A 23,766-nucleotide genomic window follows, 5' to 3' on the forward strand; every position below is an offset into this window, starting at 1 on the left:
CGGTTTCCTCGTTAATCCCGCAAGCGCAGATACTGGGTCAGCGTTCACAACAGAACACCAACACAACATTTTTAAACTGAAGCGGCAGCCTGAGGTCCCGCCTTGGCAGCCTTCCTGTTAAACACACGGTGCTTGTTTATAGTGCCTTCCCATGGCGGTGGGGGGTTGGGGGGGGGGGGGCTTTCATGGTTTCTTGCACCAGGGCCCTGATGTTTTTAGTTACGCCTCTGCCCACATACATGTAATGAATGCATAGTGTCCCCTACACACACACTCAAAACTGGTGCATACAGGGGTGGACTGACCATTCGGGCACTCAGGCCTTGCCCAAGGGCCCCACTGAGCCCCCGCTGCCTTATTATCCAATCGCGGCCGTTCAGTTCTATGTGCCTGCCTCCTCTGCTACCATGTAGCAGAGACAGCTCGTCCTGTATCTGATCTAGCTCCCTCACTCAGGAGTCAGGAGCCTCCACAACTAGAGGGATGCCGGGGATGCTGCTTGTCTGTACCGTGTGAAGGGGCCATGGGGGCAGAATAGAAGGAAGTGTCCCTGGACCTGCAGAATCTCAGCCCTGTACCAGCAACATAGATCACCTGTCTGACGTTCTCCCACAGCTCTTCCAGCACATGAAAAGCCACCATAACATCTACATTCAGGTACTGCTGAACAGTGAATAATAATGATGATGAGCAGTTGTTCTGCACTTGATGTATTCAATGGCTGGCAGAGCCTGTGGTCCTGTTTTTAGGCAGTGATTGATTGACCTGAAATATCTCACAGAATTTGCAGTGTTTGGGTTCAGTTGTTGTTAGTATAAAGTCCAAACAAGTTAAAATCCCTCTTCCATTTTTTTTTACCGGCTGTTACACATACAAGCGATCGGCGGCTCTGTAGCCGTCCTATCGATTGTATGTGCTGCCATGCGTGCAGGGCCGGATTTACTCCCCCTGCCGCCCCAAGGCCAGGTTCCACAATACGCCCCCCCGCGCCGCCAACCCCCCCTCCCCATCAATAATCCTGGGAGCCGCTGCCCCATCTGCGGCCCGGGACCGGCTCGGGAGAGTGTCTGGAGGAAGATGGTAGGGAGATCAGCATCTTCCTCCTTGCTGAGCTCTCTCAGTACTGTGAATATGGAAGTGATGTGTAATACATCACTTCCACATTCACCTGTCAGTTATCTGGCTGCTATAGCCAGAGAGAAGAAGCTGATGAAGCAGATCTGTGCTTCCTCAGCTTCTTTTGGGGTCCCCAGGTGACATTAGGGGTCTTAGAGACCCATAATGTCTCCATAAAGAGCACCTGTCAGTGTGTCTGTGCTATCACATAGGTTGATTGTTATCCCCAATGCAATCACATTGAGTGTAAAAAAAAATAAAAGTCACATATAAAGATGCACCAACGCGCAGAAACGACAATTGCGCTACACATGTTACATATCGCCGCAAACGTCGGAGTGAGAGCAATAATTCTAGGGCCATCAATCACGGATAACACTAAACTGATGAGCGGTAAAAGCTTGTAAAGCGTCCCCTATGGCCAATTTTGGGTATTGTAGTTTTTTAAGGTTTCGCAGGCGTGCACAATTTTAAGGCTTGGCACGTTTGGTATCTATTTACCCGACGTGACCCCGTCTTTTATATTTTACCAAAAAATTGGGTATTATTAAATGTTTTTATAATTTAATATTAGGTGAAACAGTTTTGTTTTTAAATTTACGGTAATTTTTCCTAAATATAGTAAAAAATAAAAACCCCAGTGGTGATTAAATACCTCCAAAAGAAAGCTCTGTCTGTCTCCAAAAAATGGTTTAAAATTCATTTCAGTACAGCGTTGCATGACGGAATAAATGTCAGTCAAGGTATGGAGCACTGAACACTGAAAAAATGGCCAGTACAAGAAGGGGGTTTAACACCGCGGATTTCAAGTGGTTAATGTCTGTTTTTCCATTTACATCAATGTTTCACAATCTGCTCACAAAAACATGCAAATTAATGTACACATGTTAAACACGCATAAAAATGCGAAAAAAAGTGCACAAATGTGCTACACAAATCGCGCCACCTCTACAGGGCACACAAGGGAGCTGTACAAGCAATGCACATGTGGATGGAGCTCCGTCACAACACAGCAGCCCACAATGAACCCCAAAACATTTTTGGGACTTTTTTAGGGAAGCCTAAGGTGTCAATAATTGGAAGACTTCAGATGAATGGCAACGCAACGCACCTCCCGCATCAAAACGAACAGCAGGTACAAACGTCGGAGTGAGAGCAATAATTCTAGGGCCATCAATCACGGATAACACTAAACTGATGAGCGGTAAAAGCTTGTAAAGCGTCCCCTATGGCCAATTTTGGGTATTGTAGTTTTTTAAGGTTTCGCAGGCGTGCACAATTTTAAGGCTTGGCACGTTTGGTATCTATTTACCCGACGTGACCCCGTCTTTTATATTTTACCAAAAAATTGGGTATTATTAAATGTTTTTATAATTTAATATTAGGTGAAACAGTTTTGTTTTTAAATTTACGGTAATTTTTCCTAAATATAGTAAAAAATAAAAACCCCAGTGGTGATTAAATACCTCCAAAAGAAAGCTCTGTCTGTCTCCAAAAAATGGTTTAAAATTCATTTCAGTACAGCGTTGCATGACGGAATAAATGTCAGTCAAGGTATGGAGCACTGAACACTGAAAAAATGGCCAGTACAAGAAGGGGGTTTAACACCGCGGATTTCAAGTGGTTAATGTCTGTTTTTCCATTTACATCAATGTTTCACAATCTGCTCACAAAAACATGCAAATTAATGTACACATGTTAAACACGCATAAAAATGCGAAAAAAAGTGCACAAATGTGCTACACAAATCGCGCCACCTCTACAGGGCACACAAGGGAGCTGTACAAGCAATGCACATGTGGATGGAGCTCCGTCACAACACAGCAGCCCACAATGAACCCCAAAACATTTTTGGGACTTTTTTAGGGAAGCCTAAGGTGTCAATAATTGGAAGACTTCAGATGAATGGCAACGCAACGCACCTCCCGCATCAAAACGAACAGCAGGTGGGATTGCGTGGTAGTTTGTGATTAAAACACTGACAGAGACACGCAATCACAGACACAATCTCACACACTCACAGACATTCTCACACACACATACACACTCCAAAAAATGTTTTGGGGTTCATTGTGGGCTGCTGTGTTGTGACGGAGCTCCATCCATATGTGCATTGCTTGTACAGCTCCCTTGTGTGCCCTGTAGAGGTGGCGGGAGCCAGAATGTGATGTCACTCTGGTCACACAAGGGAGCTGTAAGCAATGCATGTATGGATACAGCCATACCCCCAGCCCACCCCACCTCAAACTGACACTTGGCATCAGGCAGCATATTTTGAATGGCAGCTCGGCACGAGAACTGACAGTGCTGCACCATGTGGGAGGCAAAGAAACCTCTCACCAAGTGCACTGAACACGGGGTCGCAACCCACTTTTGGGTCACAACCCATCAGTTGAGAACCACGGGCTTAGACCATATTGTTTTGCCTCCCTCTTAACCAATATTGTAGAAGGTAAAGTAAAAGTCTATTTTTTAAAAACAGAGCTAAGGTTGTACTAGGTGAAGATTTTAGAAAATCGAATCCAAATACCTATACTTTTTTTAAAGTATTTTTTGGCCATAGATAACAAAAGTGCTTAAATATGGCTTTAAATTAAAAGAGAAGTATGGGGTAACCTTACCGCACACACTGGGACTGGAGCTGGGGGGCAGAGGTTTGCAAACCTCATGTGCAATATGCGCCCAAATCCCTGCTCCAGTCCTAGATTATTCAGTTCCTCCATCAATTCTCCTGCAATTCACACAAGATAACTGGCAGAATTAAAGAATCTAGATCAAAATAGCCAAATCAAAAAAATTATTTCTGTAACACAAGAATGTATAGAGTGGGGCTTGTATATGGGGCAGAGCACAAGGGGGCCCCATAATCTCATTATGCCCGGGGGCCCCATGCATTGTCAGTCCCGCCCCTGGGTGCATAGTGTCCCCTGTGCATACATATGTAACTTATGCTACATATGTGTGATGTGGTGTTTAGGAGGGTTAAGATACATTTATTGGGGATGGGGGTTGTAAGATGCTTCAATGAGTTGTAATGGGGATAGGGGGGGATTAAAGTGTGTTATGGAAGGGTAGTTTATAATGTGCTACTTGCAATTTGCTGCTGGTTGATTGTATTGTGCTGCTTAAGAGCTTACAATGTGTTGCTGGTAGGTGTTCCAATGTGCTGGTAATATAATGTGATTTGACCATAAACTTTTAAATGTATCTATAATTACTGTAATGCAAAACAAATTGTTATTGGAATGGTATTACATCTAAAGATGGGCATGTGGTAATGGTAAGTGGGGGGCTTGCGGACCCTGATGTGTAGGTTGTATGGGTCCCAAAACATTCTGATGGCAGATCTGATGTGAGAGTAAAGTTAACTTTCCAACTCTTTATATTTCTCTGTATCTTGGTACCCAAATATTTTCCAGGACTGAACCTCTACTAGAACATACAGATTGTTTGGTTCTTCATTCCCAAGATAGATTTAAAAAACATGTTTGTTGAACTGAAAGTATTATCCATGGGCTATTACTAGCAGCTTTTGGAATCAATCAAGTACACATGGGAGCATATTAGCAAAGCTTCTTAACATAGGGGTAATTAGCCTTGTTCTGCCCACAATCTCTGTTATATTTATTGTGAGGTTCTCTAAGAAGCAGAGGCATTTCCCTAACAAATATACATATTCATACAATTAATTTAATTAGAAAACTGAGTAGTGGTATTTGCGAAGAGTATGCTCAAGTATTTTAACCTATTCGTGTTAAAGCCCAGTTTGAATTAACTGACACATTTTTAATCGAGGACGATGTAATGGAATCAGCTGCTTTAATCAGACTTTACTCTTATCTTGAATGAATTTGTATGTAATGTATGAAATTTATTTAATATGCTTAGTTGGAAATGTTCACAATATATCCTGAAGATTAGTAAACTGTAGACAGATGAGTGTGTATAGATTGCTGAATATATGTGCACTGAGAGATATTTGTATAGAACTTCCATTCCATAAACACAACTACATTAAGCTGTGCCCATTGTTCTCACCATCCTCATCAAACAAAGTGAATATTTCACTGGCCACCATTCCTGTGCGAATATAAGAAACAAGTCAACAAATACATTCTGTAGATGGAATTCAATCATTTGAATGCTCTTCGTATATAACAATGATCAGAAAACTAGAATTACATCCTAAATGATTCACAAGCACTTCATGGAATATGCAGCTTAAATGATTATATACATAAACAAACTATTCTAAGCCTAAGGCCTGGTCCACACCTGTACGTTTTGTAGCGCGTTCAACGCTCTACGAACGCTCTACAAAACGCTCTACAAAACGCTCAAACATTAAAATCCCATTGTTTTCTATGGGTCTGGTTTACACCTTGCCGTATTTCAGCCCGTCTGAACGCGCTACAAAACGGCCTACACCTGAAAAGGTACATGAGCTTCTTTGCGGCGTTTTTGTCGCGCGTTTCCATTGGGATACAGCCAAGTAGCCCTCGGAAACGCGCGTTTGCCGCGCAGGTTTTTTTACCGCGCATCGCGACAAACACGCATATTCAATACGCCTAGGTGTGAACAGAGCCTCAGGGCCTGTTCACATGAGATCAGGTCCTGATCAGCAGACGTGGAGCTGCTGAGGCAGTGCGTTTTTGACGCGCTTTTGATGCGTTTTCGGTCCGGTATTTGCAGGCATGTTGATAGTGCTGGCTACAGCAATCTGCAGAGAACGAGCCCGCAGGAGACGTCGTTATTGGGTACACCCAATCTTGAGGCTCCGGGACTCCAAGGGTCAGTTCTGGAGTTTGTAAGAGGATTTGTGAGGTCACCCGGATACATTTTTTCCCTTTACTCATATGTCCATGGCAAGGTAATGGGCATGTTCCGAATGTTTGCAGTTCATGTCGTTACCTCTACCCCAACCTGTCTGTCTATCATTGATAACATCATGATAAGTGGAGCAAGAATACAATTTTTAATTTTTTTTTCCTTACCTGCATTGCGTTGCGTTTCCGTTCTCGTTGCGTTTCGTGCGCGTTCGTGCGTTTCTGGACCGGACAAAATGTGAAATGCAGTATTTTTTCTGTCGTAAGCTGAACGGACTGCGCACGTGAGAACTGTAGCCCATAAAACACATAGGAATACATTGGGATGCATTTTGAGTACAGCAGCGTACGGATCCGGTCAGCACACAAAACGGACGTCGTGTGAACAGGCCCTAAGGAGCAGTAAAATTAGTGGGTCTGATCTACACAAAAAGGACCAAAAATCATTAGCGAAAAATTAAACAGTGACTCATGCATTAAATATTTTCCTTAATCTGGAAGATAAAGCTTGATTGATAACTATGAATGTCTACTGCAGTTTTCCTTACCCCTGTTCATTATGCAGCTTGGTTGGTCGTGGCTCCTCAAAGCTCATACCAACTAAGATATACCCAGACATTTATGCCTGTTCATTAGGGGTGTTTCTAGGGTTCTAGAAACACCCCTAATGAACAGGCATAAATTAAATGAACACTCCTAGATTAAAATGTTGTGGGGCTTGTAGTATACAATTATATGAGGCTGTTTCTTGTTCTTGTGTCATCTGTCCAGTGCCAGGACTAGGTCATCCAGTGCCCAGGGTGAAAATTCCAAACCGGTCCCCTGGCATGCTAAAACGCACGTTACATATAAGGTTAATAGCGATGCATATTCTGTCCCGCAGTAAGTCAGTGGGATCATCAAAAGGAAAAAATGCTCCTGTGTCAGTGGTGTCACTAATAGGTAAAAAGGTCTCTGTGTTGGTGGTCTCAATAAAAGGTAAAAAAATGCAGCTGTGTCAGTGGTAGTGGAAGGAAAAAATGCCATTGCTTCGGTGTCAGTGATAGGAGAACCTGCCTCAGTGGGAGGAAAAAATGCCGTTGTGTTGGTAGTGTCAGTCTGAGGATGACTGCTACGGCATCTGTGTCAGTGGGATGAGAGCTTGGAGATTGGGGGAACCCTGTAGGGTGCATTTAACTAAGGGTCCCTGTGTGGCTGTAAGGGAGGGAGGGGAGCTGAAAGGCTCTCAGGGTGGCATGAGGCTCTTTGGGGATTTAAAAGGGGAGCTCTTGGAGCTGCTCCCCCCACCGTGAGAAATAAGAGAAAAGAGAAAAAAGCTGAAACTTAGAAATACTTTTCACTGGCTTAAATAATTTATTTTTTTATTTTTACTGAAACAGAACATGAATTGTTTTTAAACAATTTGAACTCTCATTTGTTAATCATATATTAGGGGTACAGGAGTGTTCAGGTACATTGGGTTATGCAGCTGCCCTCAGGAGGTTGAACATTAGCAAACAGAGCTGTAAAGGTGCCCATACACTGTGCGATTATCGCACAATAATCGCGGGAAATCCCACGATCGTACAATAATCGCAAAGTATATGGAAGACGTGCAACCGTTTTTACTGTACGGTCGCACGTCTTTTGTCTAGGGAGCACGCTAGAAAACCACGCGAAAATCGTACGATTTTCGGCTGGATTGAACGGTGCTCGGGAGACAAATGCCAAACGGCCCGGTGTGCGCACGCGCACACTGCCTGTTTAGCATTGCGGTCATTGGAAGCCCACCCCACAGGGGGGCGGGCTTGCGATAATCGAGAGTACGATCTGCCTGTCCAAAATGGGCAGATCGTACGTTTTTTAAATTACTTTACAACCATCGCAAGACTAAGGTCTTGCAATGGTTGTACAGTGTATGGGCACCTTAAGACAGCCCAGTATAACCCCTCACACTCCCAGCATGCCTTAGTTTTTTGCTAGTGTTTTGGGAGAACATCATCTCACTGCCCTGAGAAATACAAACCACTTCTTACTTTTTTCTGCCTTTTTCAATCTTGGAATTTTTCCTCTTGCAAGATTCTTTAATTCCTGTAGAGCCACTCTGTTCGGTGCTCTTATAGACACCCATGGTGAGTACCCTTTGGGGGAATCCCTTACTTGCTTACCTAGTATGGAGCATCGAAGTGCAAGGGCATCGGTCCTGTAGACCTTGCCATCATGGGAATTACTAAAAGTTTAGTTCCGGGGGGCTTAGGTGCGGCTTGCAGTGTACCTTCTAAGGGAGTAACATAGTAGGTGAGGTTGAATAAAGACATAGATCTATCCAGTTCAACCTGTATGTATGTGCATATGCATGTTACTAACAGTTCCCATATTCTTGTAGATTCTGTATACTGAGAAACTCCTCCAAGTGTTTCTTGAATCTATCAATGCTTTCAGCTGATACCACTATCTGCGGCAGGGAATTCCACATTTTTAATTGTCTTACAGTAAAAAAACCTCTTTACGTGTTCTTAGATTCAACCGCCACTTTAGCAATTCACAATTGTGTTGTTACTTTTCCAACCAACCAATAACAGACTATGTAATCAGCTAGTAGTCACCCCGCTTAGGGCAAGGTGGCTATACAAGTTACCAACAAAACCAGATACTTCTAAAGAAAAGGGGCAGCTGGATTGCAAAGTGGATAAATCTCTCCCAATAAGTCTTAGTAGCCATGAGCCTCTCATGTATAAAAACTAGAACAAATGAAGGTGTTGCTCAATGCAGCCAATCAAAATTCAGTTTCCATTTTCTATTTGTTGCTATAAAAATTACATCTGAAAACAGCAGTGTTTCCATTTTCTTTTGGCCCCTGCTTTTATGCATTAGCAACCACATCATGAATTATGCATTTCTAACAATTATTTTAAACATGTGAGAATGTACACATTCCAAAGCAACATGTATATTATTACATATTGTAGCTGTAGCTGAATAGCGAATTAGGTGTGTTTTTATGAAGTCAAGGGGATCAAATTATAAAGGACAGCATCGTTTTTTAGGAATACGTCATTTTTATATGCTTAGGCTGTTTTTAGTGATTGCTTCTAATATATTTTTATTGCCATTCCAAATCAAAGTTCAGGCTAAAAGTACTTTTCCGCCTTCACTATGTGGGACACGAAGGCCTGTGATATATCGATGGTAATTTTATAGTCAAGTAGCTTTTTGTTTCCGTCTGACATTTTTAAACTTAGGAAGTAGCAGGAATGAAATTTGCTTCAGTAATTCTGTTCTTCTTTAATAATTACTATACTGTAATTTTCCAACCTTTGTAGTAATTGAATTTAATATGATATAAATATGATTAGATCGGTAGACCAGACAGTGTGCTTGCAATAGATCTGCCTTGGTCTCAATCACAGCTTTGCCTCAGACAGTGGATGGGCTTGTGCTCCAGGAAACAGGGTCACAGGGCAGTAGTATTAAATAGCAATCTCAGGCAGCTAGTGAACTATTAATTCAGATCCATCAGTGAGCTATAAATGCTATCCAGGAAATATTTAAACAGTGCAGAAGTGGGAACATTCTCTTAATTTACTTAATAAGGACTTAAACTCTCAAAGATTTTCTGTTTTATGAAGGATCTAGAAGTTTTGATTATGACTAAACAGCTGCTGAAAATCTTTTTTCATTTGTCTTGAATTCCTCCTGGAAAAAATAGCAATATACTTACTGTGGCCAGGCACTATTGTTACTAGAGCCTCATGGTTTGTATAAATGCAGCATGAGATCATCTAAAGCACTGCAGCCTCTGACTTCTAGTCCCACAAGATTTGGTATAAGATTTGATGTCACTACTGTGCTACTCACTGTTCTCCTTTCTGGAAAGTAGGCTGCCCCTGAGGGCATGCAGTGCAAGGATCTCCCTGCTTCTGCTTTATCCATCATGTGAATTTGTTCTTCCTCCATTTCTCCTTTTTCTTTTTGGTCACCAATTACTAGACCATCAACTCCAGGCAGATATAAAATACATAAATGAATGCAGCTTTGTATTCATTAAATGAGAACTATTGGGAGAGTAAAATGTACTCTTCCCATTAGTTTGAGCTGGCATGTGACACTGCAGCTCTCACACGCCGCCTCTATAGCACAAGAGCTGAACGATCACAGACCGCTGACGGCTCAGCTCATGGCTTCTCCCTGCAGAGAGTGGTGACTGGCAGTCAGGGATTCCCCCCTCCCCTCTGTCTGTTCCTCCAGCGCTCATTGGAGGAACAGACAGGGGAGTAGGCGGGCACAGTTGACTTTGGGTCACAGGTGTACCCTAGTAAACGTACGCCTGTGACCCAAAAGAGAACTAAAGCCAAAAAAAGTTTTGGCTATAGTTTTTTTTTTATACATTAATACATTTATGTTTTTTAAAATGCAAACAGTGTAAGTAGCAAATTCAGAATTTCACCTGGTATCAGTCTTCACTGGGTGGGGGAAGGAAAAGACCTGTAAGTGTTACTTAACTGCATGTCACAGAACTGGATGGACAGAAATACAAATCCTTTGGGAAGTGAAACAGCTCTTATATATGTATTTCCTCAATGCATTTAGCTGAGTTCAGCTTTAATGAAGGATTCTGACCCACAGCCTCTTCTCCCCTGGGCTCTGGCGGCCTTAGGATCACTGACGTCATCACATCTTATGCAGGTCTATTGACTTGCATTAGACATGAGGATGCCAAGGGACATTCCATAGCCGGGGGGAAATGGGAGGAAGGAGAGTACTGACCACCGCAGGATTGAGGATCAGATGATAAACCTACTTTATTTGAGCCCCCCAGACAAAACAAGTAGACATGTGCACTGCCAAAAAATTTGTTTAATTTCGTTTCAAAGCATTCAAGTGGGGCTACCCCCGCATTAAAAGGGTAATTTCTGATTTTCCTGGAGTCCTTCAAAGATATAAAAAACAAAATACACTTTTAGTGGGGCTCCCATACTGCAAGGGTTAAATGCCCATTAGGTGAAGGGGTAAAAGAATAAGTACGGTATAATAATACTTTCCTTATCCCTTGCTTCTCCTGTTCAGTCTGATGCTACAGAATGGGGATGGACCCTCGCCGTCCTACTATACATTTCAGGAGTCCTGAGTTGCATGTGATGGCACCAGAAGGAGGCCTCACTGCAAGGGTAAATTATCCTGCTGGCCAGAGTGGGGCTTTAAATTGATTTCAAAAATGATTTCCAAGAAATATAACTGGAAAAGACAGCAAGGAGATAGGTGTAAAGTGTTAATTAGTTACATCTTTGTTGTCTTTTTCAACTGTGCATAGAGTGCAGCAGTAGCATTAGCGCAATTATTCTGATCCGTGTACTGTCCACTTCCTGTCTGCTTTTTTTTTAAATAAATGGAATTAGTTGCAGCAATAAAGTCTATGGGGTTGTCATTTGCAGTAACAGGGACTGAAAGTAGAAGGCGCAAGGACCGAAATAATTTGGTTAATAAAACCACTGTGTAATTATATACACCTACTTCTCATTGTCCTTTCTGGTTATATTCCATGGAGCTCTCTTTTAAGCAGTAACAAAAGTAGTCTGTGCTTTATTTTCTTATTGTTGATGGCAAAAAGAGTGGATCCTGTGAGGAAGAGCATTTAATCATGACCCTTGTGGCCAGCACTAAAGAAAATCACCACTTTAATGATACACAAATATTGAGTGTGAACTAAATGGGTGTAGAAATTATTGTAAAGATATCGGGTAAGGCTGAAAACTGTTTTTGTTCTCTTTAAAAAGAGGAAATGAAGGGACAAACAAACGGTCAGTGATGACAACTTATAATAACAAAGTAAAGACAAAAACTGAAGATTCTAAGTCAGATATTATAGTGTCAGAAAACCTGTCATGAGAAATATATGGACTGCCATTTCTAATCTTCTGCTGTCACTTGGCCTGAGACACATGTACAGATGAGAAAAGTCAGAAATCCTTATCTTCAGTCTTGAAGCCAGAGGGTCAGCATGATGGCCAGGCATTCAGCTTCTTCAGAAATGGAGATCAGCAATGGCAACCGCCATGATTCTCTGATGATAGATTTCCTTGAAAGAAGAAGATGCTAAGTTAGTAGAAAGTGCTGAATTATGATAGAATACATTTGCTACATATTTGGCTAATATCGCTTTGTTTTTTTTGTTATGTATACTAAAAATAATGACCAAACACACTAGCCTCAGCCAAAACATTAGATATAACCGGCTCGTCTATTGGTAGCGTGCAGAATATAAATAAATGTAAACAAATGGAAAAAAAATGTAAAACAAAATAGAAAAATTTAAAAAGTTAAGAAAATAATAAAAACATTTAAAAAAAAAAAAAAACAGCATGGGGTCCCCCTCCCAAACCATACCAGACCTTTTAAGTCTGGTATGAAAGTTAGGAGGGACCCCATTTAAAAAAAAAAACAGCATGGGGTCCCCCTCCCACACCATACCAGACCTTTTAGGCCTGGTAGGAATTTTAGGAGGGACCTCAAATTAAATTAAATAAAAAAAAAAAGTGTGTGGGGTTCCCCCACAAAGTCATACCAGGCCCTTAAAGGAGAACTATGAGGTGAGTGATTTTCACTTTGGCGTCTCTGTTTACCGTGAGCTGCAGATCGCGGTATACAGTGCTTTGGGTCACGGGAGAACACTAATTTGCGCTCTCCCGCGACCCTCAGGAGAACTATGGGGAAAAGCCCTGACCCCATGGCTCTCCTTTAAGGTCTGGTAGGAATTTTAAGGAGGAACTGCTTCCCCACAAATGGGGGGAAAAAAAGATGTAGGTTCCCCCCTAGAACTCCCAACCAGATCCTTGATCCAAGCACAGGCCTGGCAGGGCAGGTAAGGGGGGGATGAGCGAGCGCCTCCCCCCCCCCCCACCGCCATACCAGGCCACATGCCCTCAGCACTGGGAGGGTACTTTTCCAGGGTCACCCCTGGAAAAGCACCTTGTCCCCGTGCTGAATGGAACAAGGGCAACTTAAACCCCTACCCATTCACTAAAGGGTTAAATTCAAGGTTTAAAAAAGACGCCAGACTTTAGAAAAAATATTTTAATTGGGAAAAAAAAGAAAACACAAAAAACAAGTTTTTGACAAGTCTTTTATTTAAAAAAAAAAAAAATCCACCGACGTAATTAAGGGTCAATCACGACGTCCAGCGTTGTCCACAATGACGGCAACTTGGCAAAATAAAAAAAATAATTAGATAAAAAATCATTACAAAAAAAACGACGCACACCAAACCAACCGCACGTGAAGAGCTCCCGCTGCATAATCAAGCATCTGATAGAATAATAGAAACAGTTGGGCGAAGCTAGCGGTGACATCGTCGCTAGTTCCGCCCAACTGTTTACTATTGGCCGTCACCTGCCAGAGTCTTCTAGCAGATACCGGGCAAAAAAATCCAACTGTTGTTGTTTAATGACAGATCGGTGTCCCCAGGTCATTTGGGGATGCTGATCTGTCATTATAACTGGGCAGAGCGAGCTGGGAGATCCCCGCTGGCTCCGCCCAGCTGCCATTTGTGTGGAGATCGGTTGGCTTCAGCCGACCTTTCTCCATGTGTCACCTGTCACTACTGCTCAGCCAAGCCGAGCCAAAGCATATGCATTAAACTCGGTTGCCTTCGGCAGCTGTACCTGCTATTGTGAATAGCCCGTGCCGCAGCCCTTCGGTTCGACTGAACTGAAGGGCTCAGGCGGCCGAAGCGAGCTGAAGGATCAGCCGAAGCTACGGCTGGATCCTTCGGCTTTTCTGTGAATAACCCTTTAAATGTTCTGACTATATTAGGGCTTTAAATACTGCCAAAGAAGAGTATGAAAGTGCTGTCAGTATCTTATAATGTAGTCCATAACAACCAATCTGTGATAATCTTTCACTGACTGGCCCTCTAAACTATTCATAACTCCTAATTGTTCATTTTCAATGGATACTTTATCACCAGGGCTCTTTGCATTGCCTTGTCAAATTAATTTTTATATCCTTTGTTAACGCCATAAAAGAACAGCAGATGGTGCTATTGTTGTATCTACAACTGACTTTCTTTTTCATCTCAGGGCTTTGTGTCCAAGCTTGACAGATTCATCCGCTGGCTACAAGATGCAATGGAAGCTACAGAGAACTGGACCCCTCCGCAGCCTGAAACAGAGGCCCTACAGCTTTACCTGCATACCCACCTGGTGAGATGATGGGGAGGAAACAACAGACTCTACCACTCTCTGGTCATTCTAGTTTCACTCCTTGGAAACTTGTCTTTCTCTTGTGCAAATAATTACATTACAGGGTTAACTGGCATATTTAAAGATGTGCAATACTGTTTTTTTTAATAAACTGCATTTACAGAAATATCAATTTGACTCTTCACACAGTAAGGACACTTTTTAACTGTCATTCTTTTGCATGTCTACATTACTAGTACACCATCTCAACATAAATACACCTTATCAAAGTATTTCTTTTAAATTTTAACACTGTTCCAGGGCATTTGATCCAGAAAAAGATGATGAAACAAAAACCCAAATGAGGCAGCTGGCAATTTATCCTCACAGTGGTTGAGAGCTATTCCTTCCTGACCTCAACATCTATAGCCCGAATCAATAACTGCACTGATGAGAGCAGCTGAAGATGTTAGCTCTTGAAATAAAGGCATTAAATCTGCTTTTAAATTCACCTATAGCGTTTTCTGTCATTCCCTACCATATCATAGGATCCCGGAGACCAACCAACTGTACAGCAAGAACCACTTTGTATTCTGGGGATTCCTATTGCAATTCCAAATAAATCCCCCATTTTCACAATTTTTACTCCCAGAGATAATGTCTTTTCAAGGTTGAGTGCTGTTTTTCTATTGTTTTTTTGGTTAATTGTTTAGTTCCTTTAATTCATACAACTCGCCAGAATTGAATCACTGCAAGTCCAGCTTGCAGTAATGCACCATTTGAGATAGAAGGAGTAGCCACTGTATTTAGGCCTAAGAGGCTAGACAGGACATGGCTGTGACCACAGTTGTGGTATTTATAGATTTATGGAACTCTATGCATTATTTCTGTGCTCGAGATAGCTTTTGGTGCCCATTGATATTGATTTTGCTAATAATACAATAATAAAAAAAATTAAAGAGGTTCCTTGTTTTTTTGGTGCAGCCTAGACTCCTTCCATGTAGTGTCAGGTGGATGAAGAGGGAAGCCTGCACACCAATGTAGAGTGAAAATAAAAGCTAGGGCTTCATAAATGGCATAACACCAACTTTCAGGGCCATGAAGGATCCCTTTCTACCCTACCTACTGTCATAGGAAGGAACAAAACATAATCACAGGCGCCTGTTGCCATGTTGGCATACCATCATTTTGTACTTCCTGTTTGGATCACATTCTTACAGTTTCAAAATACAGCACAGATCCTTCAATTTGTATTCAAAGCAACACAGCTAGATCATCTCCCTGCCCCCAGCCCATGATTAGACAGTAAAGGAGTGGCAGAATGATGAAGTCATGCACATGTGCATACAGGATACCTGATTGGTCCCGACTGCTGCCCCACCCTCTCCCAATATGATGCTGGCTTGCAGAGTCAAATATTAAGTCAAATTCAAATATTTGCACTAGCTAAATTTAAAGATGCATTTATTGATGTTTTAATTAATACATACAGAAATTAATTGTTACTTTTTATACACCTACAAGTCAGCTTTAAATATTTGTCTCTAGGATACAGATGTTTTTTACATGCAGTGTTGTGCAAATCTTTTCTTTCCTTATGCGTCACACAAATTTTACATATGAAAATGACTATGTTTGGCGGGTGCAGTCATGCGTCTACTCACAGAGTAGCTGGATTTGTTAGATTCTTTCCTGGGTGTAGCAGTGACCCTCAAAGCACCTAGTATTTCACATGCAAAACTAAAATGTTGTTATTTAAATGAGATTATTGGGCTTGAGAGGGCACATTTATGGGGGCGTTGCCTGGTACACGGGTGGGTGCACAGTGGTTTTCCTCTGCCAAAGAACTAGATTTTTTCACATCTTCAAAGGTGGCTCGGAAGGAGCCTTGTTTTTTACTTTTGAAAAGATAAATTTGCATATTCCATGCACACATTCACCAGTATTACAAAACCATTATATAATTATTAAAATGATATGTATCCCTATGAATTCATTTAAGACATTTGAGGTAAAATAAAGGCACATTAAGCATATCCACAAAAAGTATAAATGGGGGTAGGGGGTGAGTCTCACTTTAACTTCAGTAGTTCCAAAAACACTGAAGACATATTGGCACTTTACATGGTATTTCTGAGGGCTTGGAGACCTAATCACATTAGCCTAAGTCCAGTATGTGCAAAGATTTTAGGATAATAACTTGAAGATGTGTTTATCATCCTGACTCTTTCTTGATCTTTTGTAGAACTTCAAGCAAAGTGTGGACAGTCACTGTGCATTAAAAGATGCGGTTCTGGAAGAAGGTCAACGACTGATGGAGGTTCTGGTATCTCACAGAGCAGGTAATGGAGAAAAGAAAAAGGAGAACATGTCCCATCAGTGATTGGAAAGAGAGAGATTGCATAGTAGATTGTAGGTTATTTGGTTAGTCCTGGGCCTTATGGTCATAAGGTGATAGAGCTATAGTCTTAGTACATGGCACATACGATATGTGAATTTCCTTTATATTGTTACCTACAGGTGAAACTCGAATAATTAGAATATCGTGCAAAAGTAATTGCAGTAAGTTCTGCAAAAGGGGCCCAAACCAAGTACTGAGTACATATGCATGCTTGTACTTTTCAGAGGCCCGATATTGTTCTATGTACAATCCTTGTTTTATTGATTGCATGTAATAATCAACTTTTTTGAGGTTGTGGATTTGGGGTTCTTGGGGTTTTCATGAGCTGTAAGCCATAATCATCACAATTATGACAAATCACGGCTTGAATTATCTTGCTTTGCATGTAATGAGTCTATCTCATATATTAGTTTCACCTGTAGTTCCTTTCATAAAAAAGCACAGAAGTCCTGAATGTTCTAATTATTTACTACTCATGATTGTTCAGTCATGCCTATCAACATAAAGTGGGCTGAGTGGGCATGCGGAGAAGTGAAGTGAAGTGAAGATTTCCTATGTTATGGGGAACATCTAAAAATGGTTATTGTGTCTAAGCAGTACCCATAAAAATTTAAGTTTTGTCTGAAATTTCTCCTAAAAAATAGCAGTGCACTTCCTGGAATGTGAGTGTGCCTAGGCACTCCTGTGCATACCACCTCATAGCTGTATATCTGCAGTGTGACATCTAAGGCACTGCTACCTGTGAGCTAGTGTCAGGAGAGATTTGGTGATGTCACTGCTGTGTTGCTTACTCTTCTCCTTGCTTGAGGCTCTGACACGAGAGCCCTGCCTCTACCAAGATGGTCACCTCCAAACAGAGTCTCAGTGCAAAACAAGGAATTGTAAGTCAGTAATGGGGAACGATCAGCTGCAGGGAGACCATAGTCAATACTGGTCACTAGTCCTTATTTGTATAGCCTTTTTTTAAATTTGGGATAGAATAAAGAAGGGATAAATCCTCTGTCAGTTTATTTTTTTCGGTGTATCATTCGGGAGATTTCTCTTTAGTTCCTGTCTCAGAAATGCAATAGGTAGTCAGTGGAAACCTCTACAAAGCAGCTGTCACCATAAAAGGTATTGGCATTGGAAGATTTATTTGTTAATTCTTCATCGGGATGTCGCAAGATGTTACAGCCAACACTTTTGGGTGTCGCAGAAGTCCCCCTTCATGTGAAGCTGGATGTCAGGACACTAGAGAGAGTTCAGAAGATAGATAACCTGTTTGCTTGTGCTATGCTTCAGCAGTCCGTATTGGCAAATCGCTTATCACTGGCTGTTAAAGCATAGCACAAGCTAACAGGCTATTTATCTCCTGAACTCTCCAAGTTTTCTAGAGTCATGCCATTCACCTCTACAGAGTATCCAAAGCCCTAATAGAAGTACACTGTTGTGACCCCTAAAACGTGTTGTTTGTAATATCTTGTGTTATCCTGATTAAGAATTAATAAATAGACTTTTCTGAACACTACACCACTTTGTGTGGCACTGCTATTGCTTTTGTAAACCTGTGGCACAGAATTGAACCAGAAAAGTTTACATTTTTTTCATTACCAGTTTTTTTTTGCTCAGGTTTATGACAGGTCTACTTTAAAGGTGCACATACACCTTACGACCATCGCAAGACTTTTACCTTGCGATGGTCGTAAGCTTATTAAAAGCTTGTACGATCTGCCCATCTTGGACAGTCAGATCGTACTTGCGATCATCGAAAGCCCACCCCGCTGAGGGACGGGCTTCCGATGACCGCAATTCTGAACGGGCAGTGTGCCCATACTGCAGTTGTCGAACGACCAGGCTAGAAACCCACCAACAATCGTACGATTCTCGGCGGGTTTTCAAGCATGCTGGTTCGACAAAAGACGTGCGACCGTACAGTAAAAACGCTTGCACGCCTTCCATGCATCTTGCGATTATCGTACGATCGCGGGATTTCCCGCGATTATCGTACGATAATCGCAAGGTGTAGGGGCACCTTAAGTCTCATGTACAGACATAATGTGTTGATAAAGCACCTTCTGGACAAAATTTGCGCCATAAAGGTGCTTATGACTAATAAGGGCAAGGCTTAGTTCCCAGTTGATGTTAGATAAAGAAGACATGACATCACAACCAGTGTTCCCTTTTCAGTACTGTACCCGAAAAGTGTAATTTGTAAAGGACTTTTTGATGGTGCAATCCCATCTTAATATACATACTAGTATTTGCAATATTACCGTGTACAGTTAATATACAACTCTGTATTTACCTAGTTATTTCAGCTAAGAAGAGACAAATGTCCATCAAGTTCAACCTTTGCAGTAATGAAGTGAGTGTAATGATGTCAATTACACCTTACTGTGTGCCCAGATTTGTAGACATTTTGCTGTAAAAATGCTAATCCTGGATTCTGGCCCACTTCCAGGGGTTGTGAGATGTCTCCATTATGTGTCACAGGAGCGGTACTCGGACAGGTTGTGTTGTACCAGACTGTAGCATGTGGGACAAGCAGGGAACCCTCTATCCTGTGTGACAGAAGCAGTTCTCAGGCAATTAGGCAACAACTATACAGTATTGCATGACATGTAGAGAACCCTGACTGTTAGTGAGAGACAAACATCAAATAAGACAACATGGAAATGAGGATCTAACAACCAGCCTGGCAAATTAACATTATGCAGGATGTGGTGGCAGTACTTCCTGCTGACCTTGCCTTAGGCACTGAAAAGGCTTGTCCCAGCACTCTACAAAAGTGATCCTCTGAGCAGTGGTATAATTACAAAATACATGGGGCTTAAAATGCCAGTCTGACCTGGGCATATCTTTACCCTTTCCATCTAAAGATCTACAAAGACATGGTAGAGTTTATTGAGTTATACACAGGGACATATATGTGTAGATCAGGTTAAATATAGGAAATAAAAATAGGCATTCAGAAAGAATACGAAAAATGCCTCAAGAAGTCTTTTTAGACTTTCTTCCAAAATAGCACAAAGCAAGGTAATAAAAGAAAGACTCTGCCGCAAAACATTTGGGCAAAGATTCATATATTTTTATTGCAGCTGGATCATTTGATTGCTGACAAAGATAGGTAACTGGCAGTATTTCTAAAGTTTTATGCTATAGCTTTTTACATCCTGATTGCATCATATTTTAAACCATAAAGCAAGCACCCTGGAGCTGTGCTGTCGCTGTGGAGCTATAGGTTTCAGAATATCTCACTAGAGTCCCATAATCACATAGGGTTCCATTTATGTCCCCTAATTAGCAGGGTGTAAATGTCATTTGTTTTAGTCCAATGTAAAATATTATTGCTTAATGCAATTCTTTGATGATGGACCCTGCATTAGACATCATGACATCAACAGGGCCTCCGACTGCCACAGTGGGGAAGGGAAATAGCTGCGGGCTCCAGTCTTGGAGCCAGCAGGAGCGGGGATCAGGTGAGTATAATTGCTTTACACCGGTCCCCTAGACTTAAACAAGCAGTGGACCCTTGCAGTGCAGGGTGGGCCCCACTGCAAAGGGATTCTTTTGTTTCCCCATAGATAGGCTTTAAGTCAAATCTCCTGGTATGCATGCTCATTCCAGAGAAGGGGATCAGCATGACGGCCATTCAACTAGCATTTTAGAATTGGATGCATTTACCTAGAACAAACTGGCTGCGTAGATACTATGCAGTGCCGGAGAATCTCATCATACACATTGTCGTATAGTGTGACACTTTCAGTAATTGCAGGCTTTATTGTCCATTCATTTTTTTTATGGCAAGGCAATGGTGCAGAGAGAAAGGAATTAATAAACTAAGAACAAAATTAAGAGGTATCATTCTCATTATGACAAATTTAAGAAGAGAAATTATGCAGGCAAAACAACTTACTAAGCATGTCCTTGGCAACGAGGAAGAGAGGGGAGCATACATCAATATTCTGAAAAATGAATCATGATTACTGACTGTCAGCCATGGCTCCCAAACCTTATTAATAGAAGAAATCCATTCCACTGATTTTTCCCTCCTTGTCTGTAATTTATTGTGAGTGTCCATTTTACTAATAGCAACATCATATGCACATACAAAGTTATCTGAACCTGATAAGAAAGCATTGTGGCCTCAAAGGTGGAAGGACAGTGAATAATTACTCCAGGTTTTACAACTGATTTGACAGATTCCAGCATCACTTGCAACTATCAAATAGTGTTGTGATCCCCTTGTGAGTAATAATGAACACTTACAGAGATTGAAAGCGTTCACTATCTTTTGCCAAATCTGTGTGACAAATAAGTTATCATTCCGTCTTCTTTAAAGGATAGAGAATAATTATTTCACCATTTGTGCTCTAATATCAAAAATCTGCCAACTTATGGTTTCTCTCCTGTTTACAAAGCAATGGGTGTCACTAGCTGGTTTGAGGAAGAATCTAAGATATATGGGTTTATACACCCAGCTGTGATCCGGTTCTATTAAGAACTAGGAATGCACCGATACTTTTCAGATACCAGTGCCGATATTTGGCATTTTCATGAGAACTACCAGCGTTGCAGCGCTTGCAGCTGGGACCTGGCACTCCACCACTGTCCTGAAATCATTGGTCTGTATTGTTTTAGAAAAACTGTCAAATGGCAATAAATAAAAATGTATCAGTACTCGTACTTGTAAGTACTTGGGCAAGTATCAGTACTTGTACTTGCAAAAATGGTATAGGTGCATCCCTTTATTTTTATTTATAAAAACAAAATCATACATTAAAACAAAGATGTACAAATCCCAGGAGCTCCGTGTGCTCCTTACAAATGACAGCTTCCTCCTAACTTTTGAATTTTTCTCTAGTCTAGTCTTGGAGCTGGAAAAGTATCTGTACTTGTACTTGTACCGAGTACGGTACTTGGTATCGATGCATCCCTATTAGGAACTATCCTGCAGTCAACACAGGTCTTGTGGTCAGAAGCAAAAAAACAATTAAAGCTGCCCTATGTAGAATACAGAAGTGTTAAATTAAAATGCAACAGAAGTGCAGAAAGAGCTAATGCACAGTTTCACATGCCAACTAAGTTTTATTAAGCAAGTACAAAACTGGAGAATGCCCAGAGAGATGGAAAACGCTTGTCTGATGAATCTTACACTGACAAGTTTATCATGATAGGTTGAAATTTGCAACCCGTAATTGATCTACTGGTATCAACAATCCAGGCTGCATTATCAGGTGGTAGAATTGGATGCATTTACCTAGAACAAACTGGCTGCAAAGATACAATACAGTGCATCATACACATTGTCTTATAGTGTATTATTCCCTGAAATAATTTACAGTCAAGTCAACAAAATGTGTGTAATGGCTTTAAGAATAAGAGCATGAATTATCTTAAAATTCTGTTTATACAGATGTCAATGCAGGTGAGAGTCTGTGGATGTAACAAAATATTTGACTTTGTCGTCCAATACTAACAGATTTGCCGTTGGGCATGGTACAATATGCTATCCATTGGAAACACTTTTAAACAAGCTTGCAACTGGATATAATATAGTTATTATTTATAAAGTGGCCAAGCAGCATATGCTGATTAAAGGATAACTTTAAAAGTGAGCCTGTGCCCAGACTATGCATAGTAAGAGATGAGAAAGAATTGGGGAGGGTTCTAGAGCTCATAATTACTGTGAAAGCCAATCACAGGCTATCACAGCAATCATGTGATTGGGAGCTGGTCCTGTGAACCTTAATGTCTACATTCTAGTCATAGATGCATTTTAAAACATGTTAGCATTAGCTCCTTCAGTAAGTTCTATGGAATCAAGCAACATAACAAATGCAACCTATTATCTCTGGGGGGTTTTTGCCCGCGCTTTAAAAGCTGCTACGGCAGTTCCACTCCAGTGTAATCATTTGATTGTCTTAATTTATCCTTCCATTTATCCATACTGTGTTTCCACTATAACTTTGAACAAAGGCCCAGAAAAACACAGTAAGGATCTTCCCCATGTATGAGTCAATGCCTTCACTGCAAGGAACCATACATTTCTATGCTGCAGTGCTTTTGTGCAGACATTGGAGAAACAGATCACAAACTTCCAGAAGTAGGAAACCTTGCATGAGTTTAGCCACAGTGTAGCAACCACACATTTCCATACCAGAACGGAGAACATGAAATGCATTACAAACCTACAGCACGCAAGTTCTCCTTTCCACATTTGTCTGTCTGGAACTCCAAATAGTTGGGGAAGGCCAAGGCTTAGCTAAATCCATGCAGGAGCTGCCTGTTTGTAGCAGTTTGCATGTATGGCTTCTGACATTAAGTCAAACAACTGCATGGAGCCTTTCTTTTTGTTCCTCTGCAGTTACAGTGTGGACTGCAGTCAAGTGGATACATTATTAACACTTTTGTGCCTTTTGATGTTTTTGTGCCTTTTGTGCCACTAAGTGTTAGTTGTGCTTGTATATAGTATATAATGTGTATAAGTATATGTGTTAGAGTATATGGAATATGAGTATACCTAACCTATTGTGTTCTCTGCCTCTGCTTCCTGTGATCTGTAGGTAGTGTTCCCAGTTTTCCTTGTGTACTATAGAACACCGGCAGGTGTGCCACTGTCAGATTAACCACACAATGACTACATCTGATTTGCTGCAGTCATTGTTCGGATACATTTTCAGGCTGGCTCCTTCGACAAAAGTTGATTGAAAAAAATCTACTTTTGTTGAATAAAGAAGCAATAAAAGGTTCACACACTGCTTGAATTTCAGCCAAATTAGCAGGACTTGGCCACACTTCGAGTAATGAATGGTCAGCTTAACCAATAGATAGAATTATTGTAAAAATGTAAATGCCTTGGATCTTTATCAAATATATGGGATAGTATATATTCTATCGATAGTAAAAGGGGTAATTGGTCTATGGCCATCCTCTGTTTACATCCACCTTACTAGAGAGGACAGTATTTGTCAATGGCCATCTTACAGGGTTTGGATGGCACAAGCTGCCCTTTGTATGCAGTGAGACTCCCAGCTGTGACTTGTTACTGAAGCTTGAAATTCTGCATGAAATAGTAATGAGTTACAGGGAAGGCACACAGTGACGATGAGTATCATACTGTGTGTCAGTAAATAACAAGCTGACTTTTGATGTATTATTAATATTTACATTAACACTGAGACCTTCACTTACAGTGACAGAGATTGTTATATACACATATTGCTCCTTCTCTTATGCATAGCTCTATAGTCACCGACGTGCCCTATTCTAAGGTCTTTCTTTTAAA

The 23,766-nt window shown here is 41.2% G+C and overlaps 1 protein-coding gene across 1 annotated transcript in view; it reads left to right on the plus strand.

Annotated features, from left to right (window-relative positions):
- AKAP6 (A-kinase anchoring protein 6) overlaps positions 1–23,766 on the plus strand; it is a 196,528-nt gene that overhangs the window by 50,507 nt on the left and 122,255 nt on the right. Inside the window, exons 4-5 of the mRNA XM_018571324.1 lie at positions 13,997–14,119; positions 16,344–16,440. Of these exons, the coding sequence (XP_018426826.1) occupies positions 13,997–14,119; positions 16,344–16,440 (220 nt within the window). The remainder of the gene's footprint in view (positions 1–13,996; positions 14,120–16,343; positions 16,441–23,766) is intronic.

Source organism: Nanorana parkeri, unplaced genomic scaffold (assembly GCF_000935625.1).
Source record: "Nanorana parkeri isolate BGI_ZX_2015 unplaced genomic scaffold, ASM93562v1 scaffold1733, whole genome shotgun sequence".
Taxonomy (NCBI): domain Eukaryota; kingdom Metazoa; phylum Chordata; class Amphibia; order Anura; family Dicroglossidae; genus Nanorana; species Nanorana parkeri.